The sequence below is a fragment of the Arachis ipaensis genome, chromosome B5 (assembly GCF_059453495.1).
Source record: "Arachis ipaensis isolate K30076 ecotype BB chromosome B5, ASM5945349v1, whole genome shotgun sequence".
In the NCBI taxonomy this organism is placed as follows: domain Eukaryota; kingdom Viridiplantae; phylum Streptophyta; class Magnoliopsida; order Fabales; family Fabaceae; genus Arachis; species Arachis ipaensis.
Genome location: NC_142440.1, coordinates 81969137 through 81986316, shown reverse-complemented (window position 1 = coordinate 81986316; position 17180 = coordinate 81969137). Strand labels below are relative to the sequence as shown.

Here is a 17180-nt window from a genome sequence, read left to right as displayed (position 1 = left end):
AAGTGGGTAAAGATTTGATAAAACCGTACAATTAAGCACAATATAAACCATAAAATAGTGGTTTATCAACCTCCCCACACTTAGTTATTAGCATGTCCTCATGCTTAGTTGAATGAGATAAAATAAATGAGTAGGAACATGTAAAAATCATGCAATGAAATACAACCTATATATGTGAATGCAACTATATGATTCTTGTCCAGTTGGTCTAAAGTAAATAAGCTCTTCAAGAAAATCACAAATCAAATTCTACTAATTCAATTCTTATACAGTAAGAACAGAAAAAAATGCAAGAAGGTAGCTCATGAAAGCAGGGAACATAGAACTTAAGCAATGAACCCTCACTGATGATGTATGTACACTCTAATCTCTCTAGTGTATAGGGCAGTCACTCTATCCTTCTCTAATCATGCTTTCTAATTTTTGTTCTTCTCCTAACCAATCCACAACATTTAATATACCAATGCAAACATTATGAGGTCTTTTCAAGGTTGTAATTGGGCCGAGGTATGGGTAAGGGTACATATATGGCTAAGTAAGCTTATAAACTGAATCTTTAATTAACCCAAGCTTTCACCTAACACATATATATATTCTTTATAGCTTAAATTTCACACTTAGCTACCCAAAATTTTCCTTTCACATTCCTTACTCATGTATCAACTTTTATTTTAATTTTATTATATATGCATTGATCTTCGAATTCTTAACTTAACATTGGGGTAATTTTGTCCCCTTATTTAATTATTGAATATTTTTGGATTTTTTTCTTTTTTTTTTGAACATAAATATAAACGTAGTTTATCAATGCACATAGATTTTTAATTTTTATAGTTTTACATGAGTAGGCACCCAAATTCCCATTATATTATCGTGACATATTCCCTTATTATCTTTTGTTCCCACAATTTTCCATACTTAATTAACACATAATTCTATCTTAATCTAACCAAAGATTCAATTGGGATATATAATTGTTTTTCTGCTTAAGGCTAGTAATGTGGTAAAATAAAGAACAAATGGGATTTAAAAGCTCAAAGTGGCTAACAAAGGTAATTGAAAGGGTAGGCTTATTTGGGATAAGTGAGCTAAACAAATAATGGCCTCAATCATATGCAAGCATATAAATATATTAAACATTGGACATATAGGATGAAACAAAATATAAATTACAATCTTAGAGAAGTAAACACACAAGAACAAAATAATTATGGTTAAATAATGTAACCATGTATTTAAGCTCAAAGTCTCACAGGTTATGTGTTCTTTAGATCAAAAACCATGTTCCAAATACAACTTCAAGAAAATTTAACACCAAAGTTTCGATTAAGATTAGTGAAATTTTGTTCTAAAAATAGGGTCTTAGAAGAAACTTATTGTCTTTTCAATCAAGTAGAACATGTATGCAACAAATCTATTATTATGCAATCTATCCTATTCTACAAAAGAAAAACTAACTAAATATCCTATTTTATTGGTGTTAGGGAAGAGAATTTACCTCCGGACGTCAGGTACTAACCGACCTCCCCACACTTAAGGCTTTGCACCATCCTCGGTGCCATCTGTCAGGAATAAGGGTGGGCTGGTAGCAGTATCTCCATAGTCGGGACCATCATGGCTCCCTGTGCTAGTAAAGGAAGTGGAGTCTGGGGTGTCTGAGTCTCGGTATTTTCCCTTAAGTAGCTCCTTGAGGTATGTGAATCGGCGCTTGTTACGGCGCTCTCTGAGCTTTGCTTTGTGTTCCTGCCGATCCAACATTTCAAGTATCTGATGGAGCAGTTGGTTGGTTGTAGGTGCTTGTGGTGTTAAAGGAGGAATGTCTTCAACCGGTTCAGTAGGCTGGCTTGTAGTGGCTGCTGGAGGTCTTATATATTTCCCGTTAGGGATATACTGATCATCCCGTGCAAGCATGGCTTTGGTGTCCCCAGCTCTGTAGGAGACTCCGGCTGCTGAGACAAGATATGAGACCAAGGCGGGAAAAGGTAAGTTGCCGGTGATTTGTACGTGTACCATAGCATTCCGGATGTGTCTTGGTAGGTTCAGAGGTTGATCTGTAAGGATGCACCATAGTAGAATGGCCATGTCTGCAGTGAAGGAGGACTCGTGAATGCTCAGAAAGACGTAATGGGACATAATCTGTGCCCATACGCGAGCCTCCAAGGTAGGTGCGGAAGCCAATATTCCCTTAGGACGGGAACGGTGGTATCCGTAGATCCATCTGCTGCCAAGTAGCGCGATAACTCTGAGAACAGTGTCCCAGTCAAATTGGTACATCTGGCGCTTGAGTGCGGCTTCTTGAAATGCATCCAGTCCTTCTGGAGTAGGAGGGAGATCTAAAGCACGCTGAATGGCCTCTTCTGTAATGGGGACTTGCTTCTGACGGACATAGACAGACTGCAGGGTTGGCAGGTGGAAATTGGAGTAGAACTCGACTACCCAGGAAAGATTAACCTGTCGTGGCTATCTCTGTAGGAAACCCCATTGTCTTCGTTGAATTTGCGGCTCAACAAATCCAGCAATACAGGTCGGGAGGATAAGAAGGTATTCGTTGTTGTAACTCCTTTCTACCAGGATGGGGAATATCTACTCACAGAAGCGATTAGGAAAACGCGCAGTGTCCTTTGCTGGGAAGGCTTTCTCCTTTTCATCAACCTTTATAATCCTCTTGATTCTTTTTGTTGAGGGCTTAACTGCAGTCGAAGATGGTTCTGTCACTAAAGCTCGTTTAGTTCATCTTCTTGCTGTTGGTTTGGGAGTAGCTTTCTCCTTGCCTTTCTTGGTGGCCATCCTAAAAGGGAGAAAAAAAAGAAAGTATGTCAAAATTTCATGGGATAGAGCAAGGAAGAGGGTGGGTAAGGTGGTAATCAATGCACATTAAAAGATGAATAAAGTTAACACATGGTCATGACTACATGTGAAAAATCATAAATGGAAATATAGCAAGTGCATATGATGACAATTAAATGCAAGGTGTTTATTGGCATGCAGGCAAAGGCATGAGTAGCATAGATCAAGCATTTAATGTCCCAGTGAGATTACCAAGCCTTTTAAACTAATAACTTGTTTGTAACAATAATTATATTAAATTAATAAAATATAAAAAGGGGTTTTGTGAAAAACAAGCATTTAGAGTAGTAGAATAAAAGAAATCTAAAAATAGTGCACAATGCCATACGGGCATTTTCACAAACACATAGCATGCATGGTAAATAAGCTATTGAAAGTATTAAATTGAACATGCAAGCAACCCTTTTAAAAAGTAATATATAATTGTCAAACAAGTCCTGAATAATTCACAAGCAAATCATAGGAATGAATAGTGACCCAAATAAATTTCCAACACCAATTAAAAGAAAAATAAAGAATAAGAAAACATTGATAATGCAAGGAAAAAGAAAAGAAAAAGATAACATAAAAAGAAGAAGAATAGAAAAAGTAAGGATGGAGGAAGAAAAGAAAAACCTTGATAATGGTGGGAGAGAGAGAAAAAGTAGAGAGTGAGGAAGAAGGAAGAAGGAAGAAGTAAGGACGGAAAAGAAAAAAATAGGATTTGTGGAAGAGAAAGATAAGATATTTTGGCATATTAGGTTAAGCAGTGCGGCGCAGGCGACGCGGACGCGTGGGGTATGCGTTTGCACAGATGGCGTTTAGATGGGTCGACGCGGTCGCATCGGTCACGCGGACGTGTGACTCGTTTTGTACTACGGGCGCGAGGGCAGCCTTACGCTCGCACAACTCTCTGTTCAAAATGCATTATTACCAAATTCCAGGGTGACGCGGTCGCGTGGTGGACGCGATCGCGTGGGTGGCTAATTTTGGGAGATGACGCAGACGCGTGGGGCACACGTTCGTGTGGAAGGGACTGTGCGTCCATTGCCAGTCCAGCACCAATCTAGCACAACTTTCTGCTATGCCCCCTCTTTTACGTCGATTTTCAGGTCACACGTCCGCGTGAGTGATGCGGATGCGTGGAAGGCAATTCTCCCACACGACGCGGACGCGTCAGCGACGCGGTCGCGTGGGGCGATTTGTGCCAAAGGCACGCCTCTAGCCACACTCTTGCGTGACTTTCTGTTCGAGTTCGTATTCTTTCTGAGCCACCTGCGACGCGGACGCGTCGGCGATGCTGTCGCGTCGCGTGCTCTCCCTCTCTTTTTTTTTAAATAAAAATATGCAAATGCAGATGCAAACTAAATGTGCTAATAAAGAGAAGAGTTATTGAAAAAGAAAACCAAGAATAAAGAAAGGAACGATCATACTATGGCGGGTTGTCTCCCACCCAGCACTTTGCTTTAACGTCGTTAAGTTGGACGCTCCACTAGCTCAGTCTTCTACTGTGGGTGGATCCTCCAAGAGGAAGAACTCTAGCTCCCTGGGTTTCGCCTTCGCCCCATGATATAGCTTCAGGCGATGTCCATTAACTTTGATGATTTCAGAGCTTGAAGGATGACTCAGGTGGAAAACTCTGTATGGATCAACCTTCTGCACTCTATATGGACCTTCCCATCTTGATCTTAACTTGCCTAGCATGAATCTCAGTCTAGAGTTGTAAAGGAGGACAAAGTTCCCAGGTTGGAACTCTCTCCTCTTGATGTACTTATCATGCACAGCCTTCATCTTTTCCTTGTACAGTCTTGAGTTCTCATATGCTTCTAGGCATAGGCTCTCTAATTCCTGCAGTTGCAACTTTCTCTCAGTTCCGGCCTTCTCAAATTCCATATTACACTCCTTTACTGCCCAAAAGGCTTTGTGCTCTTCCTCTACTGGGAGGTGACAGGCCTTTCCATAAACCAAGTGGAAGGGACTCATCCCAATGGGTGTCTTGTATGCAGTTCTGTATGCCCAGAGTGCATCTTGTAGCCTGGTGCTCCAGTCTCTTCTATTAGGTTTAACTATCTTCTGCAATATATTCTTTATCTCTCTGTTAGACACCTCAGCTTGCCCATTAGTCTGGGGATGGTAGGCTGTTGCCACTTTATGAACTATCCCATGCTTCTTCAGTAATCCTGTTAGTCTCCTGTTACAGAAATGGGTGCCTTGATCACTCACGATTGCTCGTGGTAATCCAAAGCAACAAATAATGTGGTTTCTAACAAAGGAAACAACAGTGTTAGCATTATCAGTGTTGGTAGGAATTACTTCCACCCATTTAGAAACGTAGTCCACAGCTAACAATATATAAAAATAACAATTAGAATTTGGAAATGGACCCATGAAGTCAACGCCCCAAACATAAAAAATTTCACAAAAAAGCATAGTCTGTTGAGGCATCTCATCCCTCTTGGATATATTACCAAACCTTTAGCATGGGGAACAAGATTTACAAAATTCAGCAGCGTCTTTAAAAAAGGTAGGCCACCAGAATCCACAGTCGAAAATTCTTCTAGCTGTTCTTTGAGGGTCAAAATCTCCTCCACTCTCAGATGAGTGACAGGCCTCTAAAATGGACTGGAATTCTGATTGAGGCACACACCGCCTAATTACCTGGTCAGCGCCACATCTCCATAAATATGGGTCATCCCATATATAATATTTGGACTCGTTTTTCAGCTTGTCTCTTTGATGCTTTGTAAAGTTTGGAGGAAAGGTGTAGCTAACTAGATAATTAGCTACAGGTGCATACCAAGGGATTACTTCAGATACTGCTTGTAAGTCATCAAATGGGAAATTATCACTTATAGGAGTGGCGGTATCCTTAATGTGCTCAAGGCGACTCAAATGGTCTGCCACTAGATTCTGGTTACCACTCCTATCCTTAATTTTTAAATCAAATTTTTTAGCTAATAAATACTTTAGAGCTGCATGGTCTGAGTACACTACTACTTTAGTACCAAGTAAATAGGCTCGGAATTTATCCAGAGCAAAAACAATAGCAAGAAGCTCTTTCTCGGTAGTAGTGTAATTAGACTGAGTTGTGTCTAAAGTCTTAGACGCATAAGCAATTACAAAAGGATCCTTACCTTCACGCTGAGCCAGCGCTGCTCCTACTGCATGGTTGGAAGCATCGCACATGATTTCAAATGGCTGGCTCCAGTCAAGTCCTCTCACAATTGGAGCTTGAGTTAGGGCAGTCCTCAGCTTATCAAACGCTTGTTTGCAATCCTCACTGAACTCGAACTCAATATCTTTCTGCAATAATCTGGATAAGGGAAGTGCTACCTTACTAAAGTCCTTAATGAATCTCTGGTAAAAGCCTGCATGGCCAAGGAATGAACCGACTTCCCTCACATAGGAAGGGTAAGGTAAACTAGAAACAACATCCACCTTTGCTGGATCTACAGAAATGCCAGTATTAGACACAACATGTCCGAGTATAATCCCTTGTCTAACCATAAAGTGACATTTTTCAAAATTCAATACAAGGTTTGTACGGACACATCTATCTAATACTTTAGATAAACTATCCAAGCAAAGGATAAATAAATCACCATAAATGCTAAAATCATCCATAAAAACCTACATACAGTCCTCAATAAGGTCAAAGAAAAAACTCATCATGCACCTTTGGAAAGTAGTTGGTACATTGCACAAGCCAAAGGGCATTCTCTTATAAGCATAAGTCCCAAAAGAATAGGTGAAAGTAGTCTTTTCCTGATCTTCAGGAGCTATATGGATTTGAAAATAGCCTGTATAACCATCTAAAAAGCAATAATGGGATTTACCTGACAGGCGATCAAGCAACTGATCAATGAATGGCAAGGGGTAATGATCCTTGCGAGTGGCTTGGTTAAGACGCCTATAGTCAATGCAACCTCTCCATGAATTCTGCACTTTAGTTGTCAGAAGCTCTCTATGCTCATTTCTTACTGTTGTGATTCCAGACTTCTTGGGCACCACTTGTACTGGACTGACCCATTTGCTATCTGAGATGGGGTAAATGATATCTGCTTCAAGTAGCCTGGTCACTTCTTTCTTGACAACTTCTAAGATGGTGGGATTCAGTCTTCTCTGAGGTTGACGGACAGGCTTTTCTCCCTCTTCTAGGAATATTCTGTGCTCACAAACTTGAGGGCTGATGCCTACTATATCTGCCAGGCTCCATCCAATTGCTTTCCTGTGTTTCCTAAGCACATTGAGTAGCTGTTCTGCTTGTTGGGAAGTGAGTTCCCTTGCAATGATAACTGGAAATCTCTGCTTGTCCTCAAGGTAAGCATATTTGAGGTATGGAAGGAGGGGCTTTAATTCCAATTTCTACTCATGGTCAGGCTCTGGATTATCCTGGGCTGGTGATAATGGCAAAGTGCCCTCATTGTCCTCCAAGAGTGTCCCCACACTTGGACCTTGTCCTGTGTACTTCTCTTCTAACTCCACCTGGTGAACTTCAGCCACGGTTTCATCTATGATGTCACACTGGGAGATAGAAAGGTTATCTGGAGGGTGCTTCATAGCCCCATTTAAACTGAATTTTACTATTCTGCCATCTATTTCAAAGGAATAAGTTTTGGAAAATGCATCCAGCTTAAACTTTGAAGTCTTCAAGAATGGTCTTTGTAACGGCCTAGCCCCGAAGAAACGGTGCTTTTTCGGGATCAAATGGAATTTTTACAGAATTTTTAGGAATTTCTATGCATATAAGCACCTCCACTGCACAGGTGCTGCGTCATCAAGCTGCTGAGTTAGCTGCTTGATTGCACAGGATACCTCTCCTAATCTAAGTAGGCACGTCGCGAAGAGTTGCGTTTTTGAGCCACTTCGGGCCCGAATTTCAAAATTCTGATTTCCGTGGTTAGTCTCTATGTGACGAGTCGGTCACGAATTTCGAGAGAAAAATTATATTAATATAATATTCATATTTTATTATTTTTTCAGAATATTATATTATTATCTTCTCTACTGTGATTAATGTTGATCTATGTTTAGTAATATAATAACTGAGCTTGAAATCTACCGGTAACGGATAATACCGGCATTCTTAGATGAACTTAGCACTGCTAATGCTTCATCATATATCTTTTATTCTTGTGATTATCCAGTTACTAGTGTCATTTACATTAAGTAACTTAATGTTTATGCATTAGTTGTGTAATTACTTAAGTTCTAATACATCTAGCTTTAGTAATTATCCTTTTCTAAGATATTTTGACAAGTAACTTTTGGATAATCATCATCCAAAAGCCACGGCCTCCCTAGGACAGCTTGGCTATCATTTTTGTTCTTGGAAAAGCTTAGAACACCATGAAAGAAAACCATGAAGCTTCCATGAACACCTGAGCTACTTTCTCCGTTCTTTCTCAAACCAAAACCCCTATCAAAAATCTAATCTTACCAAAGAGTTCACCTCTTCCTCCTCTTCATTTCTATGTCACTTTTCATGGAGTAAATCAAGGTATGAAGGCTGCTCCTTCTCCTTGAAGATTCGGCCATGGTGGTTCCTTAAGTTAATGATGTTTTCTTCATGTTCTTTCTTAGGATCTCTTATTCAATCACCAAAAGCTCCAAGGAAACGTGATTTCTAGTTACCTTAAGGTGAGGAAAACCTTCTTTTCATCATCATGAAGCTTCAGCCTTCATGGTTCATAAGATTCTAAAGTTGTTTTTGATGTTAAAATAGGCGTAAAAGTGCTTCTGGAAGCTTGTTTTTGGTGCAATCTCGGACAGCAGCAAAGGAGGTAAGGTTTGGTAAATTAATCAATGATTGGCTGTGTTCTTGAAGTGTTAAACCAGATCTTGTTGCTTGAGATTTGATTTTGGGTGTATGTGTGAGGGTTTGATCATGGAAACTTGTTGTTTAATGCTTGAAAATCATGTTTATGATGGTTTTGAAGTGGCTGTTGGTGCTACTTGAAAACGTGACATTCCAGCCATGAAAATCATGATTTTTGATGCTTATTTGATGTGTATTTGATGGCTGAAAAGTTTCTCTTTGGTTTGATAAAAATCGGGTTCAAATCAGTTTCCGAAAAGATTGAAAAACTAGCTGAAAATCAAGCAGACATCTGATGAACTTTTGGAAAAAAAAATGTTTTTGGTTTTTGGAAGAACATGAAAACGTGTATTCAAGGAGTTTTGGGGTCAAATTGAAATTATTAAAAAGTTTGGGGTTGAAAATTAATTAATCAAAAGTTGAGGGGCTAAAGTGCAAATATTAAAAGTTATAGGGGTCAAAGTGCAATTTCCAAGAAGTCCGGGGTCAAAATGCAATTTTTGGAAGTTAAATAAAATATTATTATTTTAATAATAAAATATTAATAAAAAGACAGTTTTTCCTGAAAGCCTCAGGAAGGAAGATTTGAGTCCAGAATTCTCTAATTTTCTTTACTAAACACCTAAGAAGAGGTATAAGAGAAGATATAGAGGTATATGAGGTAAAGAAATAAGATTTTGAAACCTGTGTTTAAGTTAAAAAGAAAAGGAGTTCAAAGTGATATAGCTGTGTACCTGACCTTACAGAGTAAACAGAGAATTGTAAAATGAGCTTTCTGTGATGTTCTAATGCTTGATTTATGATGATTGCTAAGTGATGGAGAGTATGGTTATATGTGAATTATGAGCCTTCGGGCAATGCTTGTGAATGTTGTGCGGGGACGCCCGTATTGTGATGTTGCTTCCCAGACAGGCTACGGTAGAGTAGTACCAGCCCTGCAAGCTGAATGCTTGGTAGAAGCCTGACTCGCATACCTGCGGTATATTGAGATTTGAGCATATACCAGCCCTGCAAGTCGAGAGTACTTGGTAGAGGGTATGCGGTACTTAATATGGGATTAAGTTCTGGGAAGGCCTTATCTGACTTGGAGGGTCGGATTGCGTCGGGTGCGAGTCGAAACCGACAAATGAGCTCATTACCTGCAGTAGGGACAGACATGCATCATACTTGTTTGTGCATTATTTATTGTTAATCTTCTTGTGTTCTTGTCCTTGTTTGTTTGAGCATAACTGTGTGATTGCATGTTAATGTGTGAATGTGCATTTATTTCCTATTTTCTCTCTTGTTCATGTGTTAGTTTATGTTGCTGTTATGTACATATTACTCTACATTTATTGATACTTCTATGACCACGGACATTATAAATGAACTTAACTGTAAACCCTGACCTTACTAAGAACTCCCCAGTTCTTATCCCTTACACCTCTACAGATGGACACGGGAGTCCTATTTTACGAGATTGATCCACCGTACATCCACGAGGACCCGGTGCGTGGCGAGTATTACATCTACTGTGCGGTACCTCATATCTGTAATTATGTAGTTCATGGTAGACCTTTCCAGTACCCTATTAGGACAGTATACTTTAATCCTGATGCACCCTATGACTTTCCTTTATCTTGGTTACACCCCGGCGGACCTGGGATACCTCATACTGCGGAGCAGATGCCACCTCCTTCTCCAGACTGTATTTTGTTTGGTAGCTATCCTTTTATGGTTCCTGTGGCCAGCAGTGGTTCCTCTGCTATCACTCCGACAGAAGAAGAGGACGAAGAAGAAGAAGATCCAGAGGAAGATCCTAACTTCATAGTTATCTCCCCTAACAGTGATGACGATGAGCCAGGCGAGGCGCCAGCAGGTGAGCATCACCATTTGCCCGGTGATTTTTCGTGAGGTACTCTTGACCAGGATTGAGGAGACTTTTTGAGATGCCTAGTCTAACTTCAGTACATTAGAGTGTCTCCCTCACTTTTTTTAGCATGATTAGAGGGAATAGGCATATCATAGAGTTAGGCTAGCCTGGGTGCCAACTTAGGGGCTTTTGGTCAGGCCAGGCCCTGGGGCGTCTTATGTACATATATGTATATACTATATGAGTCACTGACTTAGGGGTGCTGTACTATAGCTCTATGCTTATATAACTGAGCCACTTCTGTAACATGATGTATATTATAGTGTGTTGTTCGATATTCTGTTATCTTTTTGTCTTATGTATGTGAACGTTTAATTATCCCTTGATATATGGAAGGTATACGACTTTAAATTATTCTTTTTAAAAAAATTTACTTGTAAAATTCGCGGGGTTTTAACAACGTACAGGCTTATATTTATTAATTAATAATACAAAAAGGAAAAACAAGTTGGTAACATTCGATTTCTAGTATGATCTAGACATGCTAGAAGTTGGGTCGTTACAATTTGGTATCAAAGCGGTTTTTCCTGTTAGAGCCTGGGGAATGGACTGAATCATGCTTTATTGCATGCTCTGTGGTGTGTCTCATGCTTATAGGGTATCTATGTGATATGTGTTGCATGAATATCTTTGTGCTTTCATTCTGATAATGTTCATGCCCAACTTGAGGTATTAAGACTGATCACCTTGGTATTGATTGTTTGGTATGAGCAGAATCAGGATGCCTCCACGGAGATGTAGCGATCGGGAAGGGTCTACTGTTAATAATCCACCATGAAATGATGATAATCTGTTTGCTGCGATTCACGCTATGGATGAGGCTGTGCGTGAAACGGCGACTGCTACTACCCGAGCAGTTAACCGTCTGGGGGAACGTAATGGAGAGCGTAACAATGACCGTAATGGTGAGAATGGTGGGAACAGTGATGGAGATAACATGAATCATGATAGGCCTATGACATTAGCTGCTTTCTTGAAAGTTAATCCACCGAAGTTCAAGGGTACGACTGTAGCAACTGAAGCTGATAATTGGTTCCGAGGCATAGAAAGGTCCTTGAGGGCACTGCATGTCCCGGAAGAACAGTATGTAGAATTTGCTACTTATATGTTGGAAGGGGATGTTCAGCACTGGTAGCAGGGCATTCAACGTTTACTGCAGCAAGATGAGGGTAATATTTTGTGGGATGCTTTTAAAGAAGAGTTCTATAAGAAGTACTTTCCTAGAGCTACTCGTGAGGCAAAGGAGATGGAATTGATGCAGTTAAAACAGGGAAGTATGTCTGTTGCTGAGTATACAAGGAAGTTTGAAGATTTATGTCGTTTTTCCAAGGTTTGTCAAGGGAATCCAGCAGATTTCGAAGAGTGGAGATGTTTGAAATTTGAAGGGGGACTCCGTGAAGATTTGTTGAACTCAGTGGTTCCATTGGAAATACGGAATTTTGCGGAGTTGGTTAATAAGAGTCAGCTAGTAGAGGACTGTGCTAAGAAGATAGTTGCAGCTCGGATGAATCGCCCAGGATCTTCTTTTCAGAATTATAATCGGTATACAGCTCCTCAGGGAAGGAATTTTAAGCAGGGAGCAATGCCTTCACGAAGGTACAATCAGAATAGAAATGTTCATGCATGTCCTACAGGAGGGAATGGAGGAAGAATGAGACAGGATATGGGTAAGCGACCTCAGCAGGCGCAGATGCGACCAGTATGTAGGCAGTGCGAAAAGGAGCATGGAGGTAGACCTTGTCAGCTTACAGGCGTTATCTGTTTTTCTTGTGGTCAGCCTGGACATATGGCTAAGGACTGTCCAAAGAAGCCAGTACAAGGAATAGATAGGTCGCGACAGCAAGGACGTGTGTTTGCTATGACTGCTGATGACGCAATGAAATCAGACTCCCTAATTCAAGGTCAGTGTTATGTCAAATCTCGACTCTTAACTGTACTGTATGACTCTGGTGCATCACATTCATTTATTTCTGAGACTCTTGCGCATGAGTTGGGATTAGATTTCACCATGTTAGATTATAATCTAATTGTTCGTACACCCACATCTCAAAATGCCTTGAGTAGTCAAGTATGTCAACAGGTGCCTTTTGTTATTGAGGCTAGGACTTTTATACATGACCTGGTTTGTTTGCCTTTGTGTGGTTCGGATATTATCTTAGGTCTAGATTGGTTGTCCAAGCATCATGTTTTCCTTGATTGTTTTAAACGAATTGCTACATTTCCATCATCTGAAATGCACACTGAACCAGTTGAGTCTTGTACTTTCTATTTATATTCCCTAAGAGTTATTTCTAGTAATAGTGGGTTAGAGGGTTACGTTCTACTATCGGCTAGCTCAGAAGCTAATGAACAAGACTTGGAGCAAATCCGAGTGGTGAAGGAGTTTTGATGAGTGGATAATTTATACGCTTTTTGACAATGTTTTTAGTATGTTTTTAGTAGGATCTAGTTACTTTTAGGGATGTTTTCATTAGTTTTTATGTTAAATTCACCTTTACTATGAGTTTGTGTGTTTTTCTGTGATTTCAAGTATTTTCTGGCTGAAATTGAGGGACTTGAACAGAAATCAGATTCAGAGGTTGAAGAAGGACTGCTGATGCTGTTGGATTCTGACCTCCCTGCACTCAAAATGGATTTTCTGGAGCTACAGAACTCAAAATGGCGCGATTCCAATTGCTTTGGAAAGCAGACATCCAGGGCTTTCCAGAAATATATAATAGTCCATACTTTGGCCAAGAATAGATGACGTAAACTGGCGTTCAACGCCAGCTTTCTACCCAAATCTGGCGTCCAGCGCCAGAAAAGGATCCAAAACCAGAGTTGAACGCCATAAATGGATCAAAACCTGGCGTTCAACTCCACAAATGGCCTCTGCACGTGTAACACTCAAGCTCAGACCAAACACACACCAAGTGGGCCCCGGAAGTGGATTTATGCATCAATTACTTACTCATGTAAACCCTAGTGACTAGTTTATTATAAATAGGACCTTTTACTATTGTATTAGGCATCTTTGGTCTCAGTTTTAATCCATTATTCATCTTAGGAGACTATTGATCACGTTTTAGGGGGCTGGCCATATCGGCCATGCCTGGACCTTTCACTTATGTATTTTCAACGGTAGAGTTTCTACACTCCATAGATTAAGGTGTGGAGCTCTGCTGTTCCTCAAGGATTAATGCAAAGTACTACTGTTTTCTATTCAATTCATCTTATTTCGCTTCTAAGATATCCATTTGTACCCAAGAACGTGATGAAGGTGATGATTATGTGTGACGCTCATCACCATTCTCCCCTATGAACACGTGCCTGACAAACACTTCCGTTCTACATGAAATAAGCTAGAATGAATATCTCTTAGATCTCTTAATCAGAATCTTCGTGGCATACGCTAGAATGATGGCGGCATTCAAGAGAATCCGGAAAGTCTAAACCTTGTCTGTGGTATTCTGAGTAGGATTCAATGAATGAATGACTGTGACGAGCTCCAAACTCGCGATTGCAGGGCGTTAGTGACAGACGCAAAAGGATAGTAAATCCTATTCCAACATGATCGAGAACCGACAGATGAATAGCCGTGTCGTGACAGGGTGCGTGAGCATATTATTCACTGAAAGGATAAGATGAAGCCATTGACAAGGGTGATGCCTCCAGACGATTAGCCGTGCCGTGACAGGGCATTGGATCATTTTCCCGAGAGATGACCGAAAGTAGCCATTGATAGTGGTGATGTATCACATAAAGCCAGCCATGGAAAGGAGTAAGACTGATTGGATGAAGATAGCAGGAAAGCAGAGGTTCAGAGGAACGAAAAGCATCTCCATTCGCTTATCTGAAATTTCTACCAATGATTTACATAAGTACCTCTATCCCTATTCTATTATTTATTATTCGAAAACACCATTATCAATTTATATCTGCCTAACTGAGATTTGCAAGGTGACCATAGCTTGCTTCATACCAACAATCTCCGTGGGATTCGACCCTTACTCACGTAAGGTATTACTTGGACGACCCAGTGCACTTGCTGGTTAGTTGTATCGAAGTTGTGAACCATCGTATTGGCACCATGTTCTTGGCGCCATTGCCAGGGAAAGAAGGAGCCATGAATTTTACATAATTAAAGTGTAATCACGATTACGCGTACCAAGTTGCTCACATTGCCAGGGATTGTTTGAGCCTGGACATCACAATTTCGTGCACCAAATTTTTGGCGCCGTTGCCGGGGATTGTTTGAGTTTGGACAACTGACGGTTCATCATGTTGCTCAAATTAGGTAATTTTCTTTTTGTTTTGTTTTCAAAAATTTTTCAAAAATCTTTCAAAAATTTTTCTTTTGTTTTCGAAAAAATAAAATAAAATAAAATAAAAAAAAATAAAATAATGTTTTCAAAAATAAATTATTCTATGGCTTCAAGATTTTTAAGAATGAATTCTAGTGTTTCATGAAACATGTTGAATCCTATCTGGCTGTAAAGCCATACCCAAACTGCTTTGGGATTGGTATTCAACTAATCACTCCAGTCCATGTAATTATATGCTAAAGCTTGGCTGGCTATTAAGCCATGCCTGACCCTTTGATTGGAGCTTTTGAGCATAAGATTCCTGGAATTCATATTAAAAATTTTGGAATCCTTATTTTTCTTTTCCAAAATAGTTTTTCGAAAAATATAAAATAAAAAAAATCCAAAAAAATTTTAGAAAATCATAAAAATCAAAAATATTTTTCTGTTTCTTGTTTGAGTCATGTGTCATGTTATAAGTTTGGTGTCAGTTGCATATGCATCTTGCATTTTTTCGAAAATTCATGCATTCATAGTGTTCTTCATGATCTTCAAGTTGTTCTTGGTAAGTCTTCTTGTTTGATCTTGATGATTTTTTTTGTTTTGTGTTGTATGATGTTTTTCATATGCATTCTTGAATTCTTAGTGCCTAAGCATTAAAGAATTCTAAGTTTGGTGTCTTGCATGTTTTCTTTGCATTAAAAGTTTTTCAAAATTGTGTCTATGATGTTCATCTTGACATTCATAGTGTTCTTGGTGTTCATCTTGACATTCATAGCATTCTTGCATGCATCACATGTTTTGATCTAAAAATTTCATGCATTGCATCATTTTAGTGTTTTTCTCTCTCATCATAAAAATTTCAAAAATAAAAAAAAAATATCTTTCCATTTTTCTCTCATCAAATTCGAAAATTTGAGTTGACTTTTTCAAAAATTTTTAAAATCAAGTTGTTTCTTATGAGTCAAATCAAATTTTCAATTTGAAAATCTTATCTTTTTTTCAAAATCTTTTTCAAAAATCAAATCTTTTCCAAACTTCTTAGTTATTTTCGAAAATTCTAAAAATATTTTTCAAAAATATTTTTCTTATTTCTATATCAAATTTTCGAAAATAACATAAGCAATTAATGTTTTGATTCAAAAATTTGAAGTTTGTTACTTACTTGTTAAGAAAGATTCAAACTTTAAGTTCTAGAATCATATCTTGTGATTTCTTATGAATCAAGTCATTAATTGAGATTTTAAAAATCAAATCTTTTTCAAAACTACTTTCTAAAATATCTTTTTATCTTACCTTTTTCAAAAAGTTGGTTTCAAAATATCTTTTCTAACCTCCTAACTTCTTATCTTTTCAAAATTTGTTTCAACTAACTAACTAACTTTTTGTTTGTTTCTTAACTTTTTCAAAACTACCTAACTAACTCTCTCTCTCTCTAATTTTCGAAAATATCTCCCCTCTTTTTCAAAAATTCCTTTTAATTAACTAATTATTCTTATTTTTATTTTTTATTTTAAAAAAATTTTCGAAATTTTACTAACTTTTTTCAAAAACTATTCTCAAAAATCACTAACTCTTTTTCAAAAATTGTTTTTGAAAATTCACTTCCCCCTCTCATCTTCTTCTATTTGTTTATCGATATACTAACATCTTTCCTTCAACTCACCAAAAATCCGAACCCCCTCTCTCTCTGAGTTCAGATTTTCTTTTCTTCTTTTCTTCTACTCACATAAGGGAACCTCTGTGCTTGGGCATAAAGGATCCATATTATTATTATTATTTTTTTCTGTGCCCTCTTCTTTGTCATATGAGCAGGAGCAAGGAAAAGAATATTCTTGTTGAAGCAGATCCAGAACCTGAAAGGACTCTGAAGAGAAAATTAAGAGAAGCTAAATTACAACAATCCAGAAATAACCTTTCAGAAAATTTCAAACAGGAAGAGGAGATGGCAGCCAAAAATAATAATAATGTAAGTAAGATGCTTGGTGACTTTACTGCACCTACCTCCAATTTACATGGAAGAAGCATCTCCATTCCTGCCATTGGAGCAAACAACTTTGAGCTGAAACCTCAATTAGTTTCTCTGATGCAGCAGAACTGCAAGTTTCATGGACTTCCATCTGAAGATCCTTTTCAGTTCTTAACTGAATTCTTGCAGATATGTGATACTGTTAAGACTAATGGAGTAGATCCTGAAGTCTACAGGCTCATGCTTTTCCCTTTTGCTGTAAGAGACAGAGCTAGAATATGGTTGGACTCTCAACCTAAAGATAGCCTGAACTCTTGGGATAAGGTGGTCACGGCTTTCTTAGCCAAGTACTTTCCTCCTCAAAAGCTGAGC

At 38.8% G+C, this 17180-nt stretch overlaps 1 protein-coding gene across 1 annotated transcript; it reads left to right on the top strand.

The window, feature by feature from the left end:
- Positions 1–11802: 11802 nt before the first annotated feature.
- Positions 11803–12945, top strand: LOC110272037 (uncharacterized). Its single transcript, XM_021123824.2, has one exon. The coding sequence runs from the start codon at positions 11803–11805 to the stop codon at positions 12943–12945; it is 1143 nt and encodes a 380-aa protein (XP_020979483.2).
- The last annotated feature ends 4235 nt before the right edge of the window (positions 12946–17180 follow it).

Excerpts from the sequence above, each read along its gene's own strand:
- LOC110272037 (XM_021123824.2), top strand. The coding sequence starts at position 11,803 with ATGGAATTGATGCAGTTAAAACAGGGAAGTATGTCTGTTGCTGAGTAT.